General features: G+C 43.6%; 1 protein-coding gene across 1 annotated transcript in view; it reads left to right on the forward strand.

The window, feature by feature from the left end:
• The first annotated feature begins 2,034 nt into the window (after window positions 1–2,034).
• The window catches only part of OTUB2 (OTU deubiquitinase, ubiquitin aldehyde binding 2), a 66,458-nt gene continuing 52,650 nt past the window's right edge, over window positions 2,035–15,842 (forward strand). Inside the window, exons 1-2 of the mRNA XM_029597397.1 lie at window positions 2,035–2,098; window positions 15,528–15,595. Coding sequence (XP_029453257.1) covers window positions 2,035–2,098; window positions 15,528–15,595 — 132 coding nt within the window. The remainder of the gene's footprint in view (window positions 2,099–15,527; window positions 15,596–15,842) is intronic.

Below are 15,842 nucleotides of genomic sequence, written 5' to 3' on the forward strand. Positions count from 1 at the left end.
CTGTTCTAGAATACCTTTTATATACTATTCATGTTTTAAAATTTAAACCTGCCATATCTTTAAGAGGAATATGGTTGAGATTCATTTTCATGTACCTGCAAGAGTATTATCAACAGAATGGCCCAACCTAACCTGGACATGTACTCAACTGGATCCAGAAGTAATAAGACAACATTGAAATAGTTTGGGGAAAAAACTGGCATCTTGAGACTGATATCAGTTTTATTTATTTATAAGTATTTGGTATTCTTCATCTTCCTAAAGTTAGGCCTAAGTCAGATTACATAAAGTAACAAGGTATTGAGTACATAAGTAATTGATATACATAGATATGAGGTAGATTGCAAGTAGATAGGAATAAGGAACAATGGACATGAGTCATTGTAATAGTAAGTTATTTCCTTGTCACTTTCAGAACTAAATATCTCTGCAGTAATAGTTGCCACATTAATTGTCTTCAATGTGAATTGGTTATCTTACGCAAAGGGAGTTTTCTTTTTCTTTCTGCTACCCCAATTCAGGATGATTGGGTTTAGTCTCGCATGCAGCTGATTGAGGCAGAGAACATTCTTTTTTTTTTTTAATCTGTGACATCACTCCTACATCCATTTAGCATAGACCATTTTGATCCAGTATTATTTGCCTCCAGCTGATGGAAGAACTACTGATGGAGCAACTGTATTTATCTTACTGGTTTTATCATCCTCAGATCAGTCCAGGCAACTTGTTTTTTTCTCCACTACCAGCAAATGGAGACAAAGAAGAAAAAGCTTTGCAGTATGACTGGTACATAAGATAGTGTGCCCCCTACAGTAGCCCAGTATTGTCTGTCTGTCTCCAGTGGATAGTGGAGGTTCCAAACCTGCAGTTGGACTGGAAGATCTAAATTGCTCCCAGCAGTATTGGGTCTTGGATTAGGACCATTGCACTGGTAGAGTAAAGGCGAGCAGGGAAGGGTTCGTTGCCCCTTGGTTCCCTATCCTGGAGAGGGATTTGAAAGCCAGTGGTCTGGTTCCTTTGATCCCTGTCCTCAGCCTCCTGCCCCCCTCCCCCCTTCCTCTGGCTTTATTCCCCTGGATCTCTTAGAGCATCTTCACAGGGAAGTATTTTTCTTTTTGGTCTCTTCTGTGAGGGTACTGCCCCTTTAAATATATTTAAAAAACCCAAAAAAAGAGGCTGCTAGTTGGGACAAGGTTGAAGGTGCAGGGCGACAACAGGAGAAGTGACAGGTATTAAGTAACTCAAAGGGGGGGCCTGAGAAAGGAGTTGATTCATTGAGCACAGATGTTGTGTGCCTCAGGGAGAAGAGAGAATGCCTACCATGGCATGCAGCCTGTTGGGCCTATTTTTGGTGTGCTGAGAATGAAGGCCATTCTCACTTAGCCCGGGAAGTGCTGCATGGCCTACAGGGATCATGGGTAAGGTTGGTGCTTTGGAGGTGTGAGGGTGGCTCTGGTGTTTCAGATCCTGCTGCAGAAGGAATAATATTAGCTGCTAAGAAGCAGCAGCCATGTGGTGCAGAGACCAGTGGTGCTGGGGTCTTCTGTAGCATGGAAATAGCAGCCATTTTGCCTTCAGCTTCTCTTTTGCAGGTTAAGGAACTGCTTCTCCTCCTGCCTTGCCCTTGATGGAAGGAGCCCCAGATGGATCAGGGGGTGGAGTCTGATTCGGATGGATCCTTTTCAACAGAATTTGTTTTGCTATTGAACAAGGCCTTTCTGGCCAGAAAGGGGGCAGGTGGGACCCTTCTTTGAAGGTTTTTTCTCAGAAGACTGGTACAAAAGGTCTTCCCCTAGGTACACTGCGAAAGAGAGGAGGTCTGTGTTTCCTCTGTGTCTGCAGAAGAAGAAGCAGGTTCCGGAACCAGATTCAGATCTGAGTTTGGAAGCTCGGGGAAGGACTTTGAGGATGGTCCTGTGGATGACTCTTCTGGGGATGAGGGCAGGGATAAGGATTCCTTGGAAGAGGGGAACATTTCTGTGGCAGAGGGGATGACCCTAGGGTGGTGCATCTTTGGGGGGGATTTTACCCAGGATGATCTGTCAAGTCCTTAAGGAGCTTGGAATTAAGAAGTCCTTGGCGGAGTCAGAGCACGAAAGTGAGGATCTCATATTAGAGGGGATCAGAGGCCCCACAATGGCCTTACCTTTTCATTGAATGGTGAAGGTTATACTTTTCAGGGATTGGGATACATCAAAGTCTGTGTTGAAGGTAGCCCAAGCCATGGAAAAACTCTATCCATTACCATAGGATATCTTCAAGTTGTTGAAACTGCCCAAGGTGGATGCTTCAGTTTTGGCAGGCCACATCTCTAGTTGTAGGTGCTACAGCCTTAGAGACTCTTTGGACTGAAAGTTGGAGGTCCATTTAAAAAAAAAAGTTTAAGGTGTCTGCATTGGGTATCCAGGAGGCAGTGTTTATTAGCTTCTTGGCCCTTGCATGTTTTCACTGGGTTAGCAGGTTCCAGTGTTGGATTTGGAGGATTATCTGTCTGAGAAAGAAATGAGACATCTGGAAGCTGGTTTTGCTTTTTTTTTTTTGTAATTCAATTTTTATTGAGTGATCCTCAGACACAATATGAAACTTTGCCGATAACAGACAAGCAAACATAATACAGCAAACGATATTGATGACACAAATCACAGAACCATGCTTTTATAGCAGATGACTTATATGATTTGTTCTACAGTTCAGCTAGGAATATGGTGTCATTGGTTTCAGACAGATGACTACTCTGGTCTCATAACTGGCCCGCTGATGTGTGGTCCAAATTGCAGTTGGATACCTATCCATTCTAGGATAGGCTGCCTTTCGGAGAGGATTTGGAGCAGTTGATGAAACTCCTGCATGATTCCAAGTTTGCCTGTGAGATCATAAGTTGCCAGAGGATAAGTCTAAAAGGAGACATAAGTCTTTCCCTTGTAGAAAAAAGTTCAGTGAGTCTTGGTGTTATCGTGCTGGGAAGGTTTATTCCTCTCAGCATCGTATGCAGGCCTTTTGGGGCGGACCATGAAAGCTCTAGGGGCAAATTCAGGAGGACTTAAGGAAGCACTATGAGATTTAATTGGTCCGCTTTCCATGTGTCTACATCAGGGGACGGCTGACCCAGTTTATTGAAGAGTGGACCAAAATCAATTCAGATCAGTGGATCTTGTTGGCCATAAGGGACTACGAAAGCCTCTGACACTGCTAAGAGAAATCAGGGAAGCTAACCAATTTGGCAGTGCAATAATGGGAGATTTCAATTACCAAAATTAGAAAACAAAAAAGTGGAACCCAGCAAATACTTATAAGTAATAAGAAGGTGTCAGCAACCCTGACGTTGTATGACTTTCAATAAAAGACACCAACTGGTCTTCTCAATCATTCACCTTCTTCAAATTTTAATATTTTGAACAAATTATTTTTGCAGCTTTTTTCTTTTTTCTTAAAATAATCCTCCATCCATAAAGCTTATAGAGACTCTTGAGGATGTTTCATTAAATTATATAGCCCAACATGGGCTATAACCTTTATGGATGGAGGATTATTTTAAGAAAAAAAGCTGCAAAAATAATTTGTTCAAAATATTAAAATTTGAAGAAGGTGAATGATTGAGAAGACCGGTTGATGTCTTTTATTGAAAGTCATACAAAGTCAGGCTTGCTGACACCTTCTTATTACTTATAAGTATTTTCTGGGTTCCACTTTTTTGTTTTCTAATTTTGGTTGCAGTGGTTAACCATTGACTTTTTTGATAAAATTTAGATTTCAATTACCCCAATATTGACTGGGTAAATGTAACATCAGGACTTGCTAGAGACATAAAATTCTTGGATGTAATAAATGACTCCTTCATGGAGCAATTGGTTCAGGAACCTACAAGAGAGGGAGCTATTTTAGATTTAATTTTTAGTGGAACGCAGGATTTGGTGAGAGAGGTAACGGTGGTGGGGCCACTTAGCAATAGTGATCATGACATGATCAAATTTAAACTAATAACTGGAAGGGGGACAATAAGTAAATCTGCAGCTCTAACACTAAACTTTCAAAAGGGAAACTTTGATAAAATGAGGAAAATAGTTAGAAAAAAATTGAAAGGTGCAGCTGCAGAGGTTAAATGTGTTCAACAGGCATGGATATTGTTTAAAAATACAATCCTAGAGGCGCAGGCCATATGTATTCCGCACATTAAGAAAAGTGGAAGGAAGGCAAAACGATTACCGTCATGATTAAAAGGTGAGGTGAAAGAGGCTATTTTAGCCAAAAAAATATTCTTAAAAAATTGGAAGAAGGATCCATCTGAAGAAAATAGGATAAAACATAAGCATTGCCAAGTTAAGTGTAAAACATTGATAAGACAGGCAAAGAGAGAATTTGAAATGAAGTTGGCCATAGAGGCAAAAACTCATAATAAAAACTTTTAAAAATATATCCAAAGCAAGAAACCTGTGAGGGAGTCAGTTGGACCATTAGATGACCGAGGGGTTAAAGGGGCTCTTAGGGAAGATAAGGCCATTGCAGAAAGACTAAATGAATTCTTTGCTTTCGTATTTACTAACGAGGATGTTGGAGATACCAGTTCCAGAGATGGTTTTCAGGGGCGATGAGTCAGATGAACTGAACGAAATCACTGTGAACCTGGAAGATGTAGTAGGCCAGATTGACAAACTAAAGAGTAGCAATTCACCTGGACGGGATGGTATGCATCCTAGGGAACTGAAGGAACTAAAAAATGAAATTTCTGATCTATTAAAATTTGTAACCTATCATTAAAATCATCCATTGTACCTGAAGACTGGAGGGTGGCCAATATAACCCCAATATTTAAAAAAGGCTCCAGGGCGATCCGGGTAACTATAGATCAGTGAGCCTGACTTCAATGCCGGGAAAAATAGTGGAAACTATTCTCAAGATCAAAATCGTAGAGCATATAGAAAGATATGGTTTAATGGAATACGGTCAACATGGATTTAGCCAAGGGAAGTCTTGCCTAACAAATCTTCATTTTGGGAAGGGGTTAATAAACATGTGGATAAAGGTGAACCGGTAGATAGTATATTTGGATTTTCAGAAGGCGTTTGACAAAGTCCCTCATGAGAGGCCTCTGTGAAAACTAAAAAGTCATGGGATAAGAGGCGATGTCCTTTCGTGGATTACAAACTGGTTAAAAGACAGGAAACAGAGAGTAGGATTAAATGGTCAATTTTCTCAGTGGAAAAGGGTAAACAGTGGAGTGCCTCAGGGATCTGTACTTGGACCGGTGCTTTTCAATATATATATAAATGATCTGGAAGGGAATACGACGAGTGAGGTTATCAAATTTATTCAGAGTAGTTAAATCACAAGCGGATTGTGAAAAATTACAAGAGGACCTTGCAAGATTTGAAGATTGGGCATTCAAATGGCAGATGAAATTTAATGTGGACAAATTCAAGGTGTTGCATATAGGGAAAAATAACCTATGCTGTAGTTACACGATGTTAGGTTCCATATTAGGAGCTACCACCCAGGAAAAAGATCTAGGCATCATAGTGGATAATACTTTAAAATCGTCTGCTCAGTGTGATGCAGTAGTCAAAAAAGCAAACCGAATCCTAGGAATTATTAGGAAGGGAATGGTTAATAAAATGGAAAATGTCATAATACCTCTATCGCTCCTTGGTGAGACCGCACCTTGAATACTGTGTACAATTCTGGTCGCTGCATCTCAAAAAAGATATAGTTGCGATGAAGAAGGTACAGAGAAGGGCAACCAAAATGATAAAGGAGATGGAACAGCTCCCCTATGAGGGGAAGAAGCCCAGGGGAAAGCAAAGCCTGGTCCCTTACTGTGGGGAGATGGTTCCGGAACTACTGACGATAGCTCCCCGGATCTATGACTTCCCCACAGGATGGCACTTCTGGGGCCCCTACTCCGACTCCCCCTGGGATTAAGATGGACCCAGTGACCTTCTCCTGGTTGGAATTTTTCCAAGGGCTACAAGCCTTTGTTCAGGCGCAATCAGCCCCAGCTGCACCCCAGGCTCAACCCCTGCCGGAAGCACAAGATCCTCCCGGCCTTGCTCGGATGCCTCGGCATTTATTTATTTATTTGACATTTTTTTTCTACCTAACCTAACATATAAACGTTCCTAAAACATAACTCCACTCATGTCCTAAAACACTTCAAATTATACTCCAGTGTATAAAACATATCTAAAATTAGTTAAAACAAATGCTAACATAATTAATAGATAACCTAGCATATAAAATTCTAAAAACAATTACAAATCTCATAACACTAGTAAGCCTTCTATAAGGGATTCTAGAATCAAATAATTACAGTAGCATGAAATGTATTTAGGGCAGACTCAAATAGGCTTTACTAAAAAAACCAAGTCTTAAACTCACGTTTGAACTTTTTAAAATTTGACTCCAGCCACAGGGGTGCCAGAGGTGAGTTCCAAATTCCCGGACCAGCCAACGACAGCGCTCTCTCCCTCACCTGGTTGAGACATGCTGACTGAACAGCAGGCAAAGTCAGCAAACCCTTATTTGCTGAACGCAAATTTCTCTGCGGGACATGTAACTTTATAGCTGCATTCAGCCAGTGTTCCTGGTCAGCAAAAATCAGCTTGTGTAGAATACACATAGCCTTAAATTTGGTTCGGGAGTCAATCAGCAGCCAGTGTAACTTAATTAAAATAGGTGTAATATGATTGGGTTTTTTTACCCCCGTTAAGATTCTGGCTGCCGTATTCTGCAATATCTGTAATGGTCGGATTGTGGATGCTAGTAATCCCAACAGGAGGGAGTTGCAGTAGTCTAAAATCCCAAACACAAAAGTGCCTGCAAAACTGTGCGAAAATCATGTTTCTAATAACTGTTTCAACCGTCTGAGCATTAGTAGTTTCGCATAGCGCCCTCTCACCTTTGTTGAAATATGTTTTTTGAATGTAAATTCCGTATCAATCATGAAACCTAAGTCTCTAATTGAATCTGAAAATTTTAAAATGATATTGTCATGAAGCTGTATCTGGTTTATATCTCTAGAGGAAATCTTTCTCTCAAGAAGAATAATCTCAGTTTTTTCAACATTGAGTATGTCTCATCTGGTTAAGTACCTGTTTAATAGCCTTCATATATATTGATAAGAGCTTGCATGTATCCTCTACTGAATTTTCTATTGGTAATAAAATTTGAATATCGTCTGCATACAGAAAATACTTCAATCCGAGACCTGACAACAGCCGACAAATTGGCAACATGAAAATGTTCAACATGTAAATGTTGAAAAGGGGGGCTGACAACGCTGAACCCTGTGGGACACCTGTGTTTAAATACATTTTACTGGAACATGTATTATTCACTTGTACTTGAAAAAAAAAACATGCCTCACCTAACCACGAACTTCCCTAACAGGAACCCAGATACCTCAGATGATTGACTCCCTGGAAGAAGGAGAAATCCTTCCAGGAAAGGAACCATATAGAACCATGCTTCGCTTCTTCCACAAGGACCAATTACTAGCCAGTTTCCCAGACTCTGAAGACGCTGGGTATTCCTGGCATGGACCCTATGGCGGAACCAAAGAACCCCATCTTGGTGTCCCTTCGTAAGGCCTCTTGCTACTTTCCAATGATGGAAGCCATCCAGGAACTGATTGACCTGGAATGGGATGCCCCGGAGGCCAGCTTCAAAGGGGGTCGGTCCTTGGAAGCCCTATACCCTCTAGAACCAGCGACCAAGGAACGCCTGCGTTTCCCGAAAGTGGACGTTATGGTCTGTGCCATCTCAAAGCGAACGATTCCCGTTGAGGGAGGGGCTGCATTGATGGACACTCAGGACAGATGATTGGAATCCATCCTTAAGCAGGCCTTCGCAACAGCAATGATACTGCAGATTGCTTCCTGCTGCGCAGATAACTCTGGAACGTATACCGGTGAGACGATGGAACCTGCAGCAGCCTTCCTCACAGACACAAGCTCAGACCTGGTGCGCATTGCCTTGGTAGTGGCAGCCAGAAGAAAACTATGGCTACATAATTGGTCTGCGGATGCGGTATCTAAAGCAAATCTCACAAGAATGCCTTTTAAAGGATCTCTCTTGTTCGGAAGCGAATTGGAGAAATTATCCAGCAATGGGGCAAATCCCCAGTGCCTCGGCTACCGGAAGATAGGAGTAAAATCTCAGCGCCCCTCCCCCAGAAGAACCAAAGGTAGAGGATCGTAGCGCTTTAGACCCTACAGGAACTCGCAGTTCCAGGCACCTTGTCCCATGGGAAGGTCCCAGCCCTTTCGGAACAGACAGACCAGGAGGGGAGCAGGCCCGGGGGCAGGCTCCAGCCGTGCTCCACACTGAGAGTGGACCGACCCAACCACGGGAAGAGGATATAGGGGGTCGACGTGCCCTCTTCTACCAAAGATGGGTCGAGATAATGTCGGACAAATGGGTTCTAAACATCATTCGAGAAGGTTACTCTCTGGAGTTCCACAGCATCCCTCGAGACAAATTTATGATGTCATCCTGCCACTCCCATTCCAAGAGACTAGCAGTAGAAATCACTCTAACAAGACTACTCAGTCTGAAGGCAATAATTCCGGTTCCCATGCCCTAACAAAATACGGGGCGCTATTCCATCTATTTTATCGTTCCCAAGAATGAAGGATCTTTCCAGCCCATCTTGGACCTCAAAAACGTCAACCGTCGTCTGCGGGTTCTACACTTCCGCATGGAAACTCTTCGCTCCGTAATAATGGCAGTACAACCGGGAGAGTTTCTAACCTCCCTGGACCTTTCCGAAGCCTACCTTCACATCCCAATCCATCAGGATCACCAATGCTTCCTGCGCGTTGCGATACTGGGTCACCATTACCAGTTCCGAGCACTACCCTTCAGCCTATCAACCGCCCCCAGAACCTTCACCAAAATCATGGTGGTTGGGCGGCAACACTGAGGAAGGAAGGGATCTTGGTACACCCTTACCTGGACGATTGGCTAATCAGGGCAAAGTCTTTGGAAGAGAGCTGGCAGGTGACTAGCAGAGTCAAGAGCCTATTGCAGGAACTCTGTTGGGTCGTGAACATGGACAAGAGCAGTCTGCAGCCCTCTCAATAACTAGAGTGCCTGGGGGCCCGTTTCAACACCAAACAGAACAGTTTTCCTCCCTCCCCCGAGGAGAAGGAAACTGATGGAACAATTACGACGATTGATGACCAATGCACGCCCCAAGGTTCGGGACTATCTTCAAGTCCTCGGCCTCATGGCATCAACCCTGGAAGTCGTCCCTTGGGCAAGGGCCCATATGCGAACGCTTCAGCGCTCCTTACTGTCGCAGTGGAACCCACTGTCCCAGGACTACTCAATTCGCCTCCAACTACCAGCAGAGGTATGTTCTCAGCTCCAGTGGTGGCTACAGGAAGACCACCTAAGCAGAGGAGTAAGCCTATCCCCACAGAACTAGATCTTGCTTACCACGGTTGCGAGCTTGTGAGGGTCAGGAGCCCACTGTCAGGAACTGACGGCCCAGGGACAATAGAACAAGGAAGAGGCGGAATGGAACATAAACTGCCTGGAAGCTCGAGCAGTCAGACTAGCGTGCCTGCAATTCAGCCACACTCCGAGACAAAGCAAGTCAAGTAATGTCGGACACGCGACAATGGTTGCTTACATCAACCGCCAGGGAGGAACCAAGATATGCAAAGACTCCTTGCGGGGAACCCTCTGTGCCTGCCTACACACAGGGACCTTCTCCGGCAGGGCCCGATACTCCACGAAGATCCGTCTCGATTCTCTCTTATGGTCTGGCCCTTGAGAGGACTCGCCTGAAGAAGCGCGGTTACTCAAAGGCCGTGATTGACACCCTGCTTCGAATGCGCAAGTTCTCCACATCCCTGTCATACATATAGATCTGGAGAGTATTTGAAGCCTGGGGTGAGGACCACGGGATTCTCCCGCGGACAGTCAAGATTCCCATGATTCTGGAGTTCCTACAGGATAGTATGAAGAAGGGGTTGTCATTCAACTCCCTCAAGGTCCAAGTAGCCGCACTGGCCTGCTTCAGAGCAGAAGTGAACAGTATCCAGCTATCAACCCATCTGGACTTGTCCCGCTTCCTGAAAGGGATTAAACAACTCCGACCACCCCTAAAGTGGCTGGTGTCTCTATGGAATCTCAATCTAATATTAGACTTCCTAGCTGGGGCTTCCTTTAGACCAACATGCGGTCTGTCATTACGCCTCTTAACATTGAAACGGCATTCCTGGTGGCAATATGTTCAACTCGTCGCATCTCCAAACTACAGGCTGTATCCTGTCGGGAACTGTTCCTTAGGTTCACACCTGGAACCATACAACAGCGCACTGTCCCCTCCTTCGTTCCGAAAGTGATTACAGAGTTTCACTTGAACCAAACCTTCTCATTACCAGCTCCGGGTGAACATAAGGACTCGGAAGACTCATGCCTTCTTCGCCACCTGAATGTCGGCAGACTCCTGGTGCGATACCTGGAAGGATCGGAATCGGTGTGCAAAACGCATCGCTTGTTCGTTCTTCACAGTGGGAAGAAAGACGCGGCCTCACGGGCAACCATAGCCTGCTGGATCAAAGAAGTAATCAAGGTAGCCTACATAGAGGCAGGAAAGCCCTTAACCTCTACAGGTTAAGGCTCATTCTACGAGGGCCCAGGCAGTCTCCTGGACAGAAACAAAGCTGCTGTTGCCTGCCAAGATCTGTCGGGCAGCGACTTGGTCCTCCATACACACCTTCTCCAGGTTCTACCGCCTGGATGTTCAGGCCTGGGAAGACGCGCCTTTCGTAAAGGCAGTATTAAGTGGGCCACGGGCAGCCTCCTGCCCTATCCGAGAATAGCTTTTGTACATCCCATTGGTCCTGAGTCCATCTGGCTACATGCTAGTAAATGGAGAAATTACTTACCTGATAATTTCGTTTTCCTTAGTGTAGACAGATGGACTCAGCATCCCACCCACGGCTGCCCCAGAAAAGGAGAACCTCTGATAACAAACCTCGTGACTAAGCAAATATGGGTAAGCTGCAGCCTACCCCTAGTTCAAGTCACCCACAGTTTGTCTGGTGTCGGCATAAATTGGTTAAGTGCACTGTCGGGTCTCCAGTTTGGAAATTTAGTTGAACCAGTTCAAGTTTTACTCAAGTTTAATCAAGTTATTTAAGCAAAGATATATTCACAATGGCTTTTCGAAGAGACTACTAAAGAGCTGAGGTTACTTCAGGGGTATATCTAGAGTGACGTCAGCTTTGAAATCTGACTCCGTCTCCCATCTGCTAGCAGAAGAGCACAATACCCATTAGTCCTGAGTCCATCTGTCTACACTAAGGAAAACAAAATTTTATTATCAGGTAAGTAATTTCTCCATTACTTGTGCCAAAAAAGGAGGGCACATGTAAGCTCATCTTGGACTTCAAAAATGTGAATGAGTCCTTGCAGATGCCTCACTTTGGAATGGAATCACTGTGATCGGTGATAGCTGCGATCAGAAAAGGAGAATTTCTGGTGTCCCTAGATCTGTCGGAGGCCCATCTTCACATTCCTATACAGAGAGATCACCAAGGGTTCATCAGATTTGCAATCATAGGTGGAACATTTTCAGTTTCAAACACTCTCATTTGTGTCGTGACAGCCCCTCACACCTTCTCCAAAGTGCTGATGTTGGTAGTAGCGACAGCTTTGTGCAAAGAGGGGATTTTTGTGCATCCTTATTTGAATGACTGACTGATTTGAATGAAGTCAGAGGAGGATTGTTGCCAGAGGAGGATTGTTGCCAATCTGCAAGGTGATGCTGAGTTTACAATAGCTAAGCTTGGTGATACGTTGAAGGGGGCCAGATTGAGTCTCTCCTGGTGGATTTTGTGAGAATTTGTCAACAGGTATGGACTTGGACAACCCAGATTGGATTATGGTAATCATGGGTGCCAGTCTTGGGGAATGGGAAGCCATTTGCCAAGGCCAGATCGCACCAGGTCTGTGGCTGGCGGAAGAAGCCTCATGGTCTATCAGTCATTTGGAAATCAAGAAGGCTTTGCAACAGGGCAGTAAAAGTTTTGTCAGATAATGCAACAGCAAGTCGTATATATCAACAGACGAGGCACCAAGAGCATAGCGGTGTCTTTGGAAGTGTTATTCTGTTGAGCCAAGATCCACCTGTGCCACCTCTTAGCATCTCATGTGGCCTGGGTGGAAAATGTGCATGCAGACTTTCTCAGCAGGAACATTGGATTCCAGAGAGTGGGAGTTGTCTCACGAAACAATGTCATTGATTAAGGAAACCTGGGGGGGGTCCCCCAGTGGGAGTTGATGGTGACCAGTATGAATGCCAAATCTCTGTGGTTTTTCAGCCAGAGGCAGGAGTCAGGAAGTTGGGAGCTTGATGCTCTCCCACCCATGGCCATGACAGGTTTTGTTGTATGTTTTTCCTCCTTGGCCATTTATAGCCAAGGTAGTCAGGTGCATAGAAAAGCATCAAGGAGAGGTAATTCTGGTGGCTCCAAAGTGGCCCAGATATCCTTGGTTTGAGAATCTCATGACCCTCGTAATAGAGGGCCTCTTAATTCTCAGTCATATTCTTGGTCTTTTGAGTCAGGTTCCAGTTTGCTAGGAGCAGATGGATTGCTTTTGTCTCACGGCCCTGCTTTGGAGAGGAGAAGGCTAAGAAGTAAGGGTTATTCAGAGGAAGTCATTACAACTTTGCTGTAGGCTAGGAAACCTTCAACATCTTTAGCGTACGTGAGAGTTTGGAAGGTGTTTGAAGCTTGGTGTAAGGAGGTAGTCCTTATGCCACTACAGGCCTCAATTAGTTATTTAGTTAGTTTATATACTGTCATTCCAAGTGAAGATCACAATGGTTTACAAAAGTAACATTTGTCCTTTAGGTCATTACATTATGGTGTAACACTACTTTAGTAAGATACATTTTGGAATTACATGTACTTTGGTAAGATTCAAATGACGCCCTTAACTTGTTTTAGAGGAAAGGTTTGTAAGACTTCTTTGACTTCTCATCCGACTGTTGTAAGATTTCTCAGGGATTTTCATAGTTTGTCCACCACTTGGATTCTGAATTTGGTGTTAAGATTCTTGCATGTCTTGCCCTTGAAGACAGTCTTTTTGGTGACTCTTTCTGTTGTAGATATGGAGGTGGAATTTGGGGAAAATTAGTTTTGGTTCCTTGGGGAAAAAAAAGGAAATTTTTCATAAGAGGAAAGAAGTTTTTTGTAATTTATCTGTTTCATAGTGAAGTTATTACAGCATTATTGTTTCAGGATGATTTTTCTCCAAAATTGACATCCTATAGATAGGAAGATAATCCTATTATCTGTTTTATCCTCTTCATGAACAATTGGGTATTTCTCTTTCCATTATGTAATTTTAAACTTTCTTTTCCTCTGCACTCAGGCCAGTCCCCCACAAATGGATTATGCACCTCAACCAGCAGATAGAGATTTTATTTATTTATTTATTTAACACTTTTTATATACCGGCATTCGTAGGACACATCATGTCGGTTCACAAGTAACTGAGAAAGGAAATTACAATGAACGAGCATGGAGGGCTAACTGGGAAATAGTTGAATAATATACGAACTGGATAACATATGAAAAGAACTGGATAGAAAGTCAACGAGCAGGGATATAACTTTGTTGAACGACATGGAACTTGCTTATCCATGTTAAGATAAAGTATGCATAAGCAATGTTAAGGGGGCGTTTGTGTGCACTTATAAACTTAGTATATGAACTTATTTACAGTATACAGGAGGCATGTGCACTTATGTACAATTATATGCAGAGGGAGGAAGGAGGGAGCGAGGGGGAAAGGAGGAAGGGGTGGAGGGAACAAGGAAAGAATATGGCAAGGTACTTTCAGGGAAAGTTTGCTAGAGGGTGACGGGCGGGGTGGAAGGGAGGCTGCGGGGTGCAGGGGAAAGGTGTGGGGAAGGGAGCAGGGGGGGTACTGGGATGGTAAGAGGGAGGTAAGGAGAAGGTATGGAGGCTGGGCGGGAGCTGAGATAGTTCAGAGATGAACAATGACTAGGGTTGAGCGGAGTTGGGGTAGGCCTGTTTAAAGAGCCATGTCTTGATTCCTTTTTTGAAATGGCTCAGGGACGGTTCTAAACGGAGTTTGGCAGGAAGGGAGTTCCAGAGGGTGGGGCCCGCGATGGAGAAGGCTCTTTCCCTGGTAGTGGTAGTAAGGTGCCCAATTTTGAGTGAGGGGGTTTGAAGGGTGCCGGCGAGGGAGTTTCTAGTAGGGCGATTAGTTTGACGGAACTGTGGCATATCTTCAAGCCAGGGGGCGTAAGAGCTGTCAGGGACATATAGCTCTGCCCCCACATCAGCTCACTAGTATTCTCTATCTCCAGCAGATGGTGAACATGCATTTCCCTATTGGGGATTGCTTGTAATTAATTTTTTTTTTTTTAATCTCACCTCTTGTTCTCCTGAGGTGATACCAATGGGTCCCTCCCTCAGTTGAGCACCTTTAGTCTGCTACCCTTTATCAGGGTGAATTTATTAAAAAAAAAAAAAAGTGAAGTAGTTGACAGACAAAGGAGGCTCGATGATTAAGACTTTCAGCTTCTCAGCTCCTGTAGTTGGAAACCTGGTCATACTGTCAGCCAGGATAAAAATGAGCAGAGGGTAGGGAGGCTTTATTCCCCTATTCCTTTCTTTCTGGGTCTTCCTCCCTTGAAGTGAGGGGTCAGCGTCCTGTCCTTTCTCCCATTTCGATGGGGAATTTAGTGAGGTGCAGTGGCACTTTCCATTACGTCACTGTAAAATACTTTAGTTTTAAACTTTCTTTTAAAATTTGATTTAAGTATTTCAATTTAGTAAACAGTTTAGTTCAGATTCAGTTAAAAAAAAAAAATCATCTTGGAGAATTCAGCTAAAAAAGTAAAGCAGTTTTATTCTGTAAAAACTGTAACCAAAACAGTGTATTTGCGCCTGACTTGATCCGCAGATAAGTAACATTGGATTATAAATTATTTAAAAAAAAAAGTTATGAGTTGTGCAACTCAAAGTTAAAGTGGCAACATAGTTTAATAATTATGCAGAATATGTGATACCGATGTACTATCAGCAAAGGAGGCATACATTTCTAAAGAGAGCAAACCCATGGTTGCAGTCAGTAAGAAGGGGAAGTGAAGGTGCAAAGTTATGTCTGCCAAAACTTGGCACAGGTCTATTAAAACCAAAGTATTGCAAAGGACATCAGAGCCTATATGTGTTGCATTTAATTAGCACTAAAGAGCTCAGTGCAGACACAATTGAAGCCTGAAGCATTACACAATGGTGCTGTATTGCAAACTGGTGCATAATTGGTTATTGGCACTAAAAGAATGGTGCAGTGGCTGTATCTGTGCTGAAGGCAAGGTGCATGGAATGCATGGTGCAGACATATTGGTGTTGAAGAGTAGTGCAGAAGTGTGGCATCTGAAAAACGCAGATTTAGAAAAGTTTACAAATACAAACTTGCCTTCATATTGACAGTCAATGCTCCATAAGAAAGGAAACACTTTCCTATGCTGCCTTAAGGTTATGGAGGATTAATCTGCTTCCTGAATGAGGCTAGAAGCACTACTGATGCTGCCCTTATTAAAGAGGTATTGTGACTTACACTAAACTTTTGTTGTATTGTTCCCTGCATATTTGCTTTCTCTAGACGTTGCTGCCAAGGACTACACTCTTCTCATCACACCAGATCTTCTACTGAGGCAACTTCTTTTTAGAAATAATTTCTCAGCTCACTGGTTTTAAATGGGCCCCCCAAAGTAAATGACAGGTTATCAGTTCATAGTTTTAGTAACAGGAGAGGTGTTGGTCTCCAGAATTCTGGATTACCCACTGTTT

Source organism: Rhinatrema bivittatum, chromosome 4 (genome assembly GCF_901001135.1).
Source record: "Rhinatrema bivittatum chromosome 4, aRhiBiv1.1, whole genome shotgun sequence".
NCBI lineage: Eukaryota > Metazoa > Chordata > Amphibia > Gymnophiona > Rhinatrematidae > Rhinatrema > Rhinatrema bivittatum.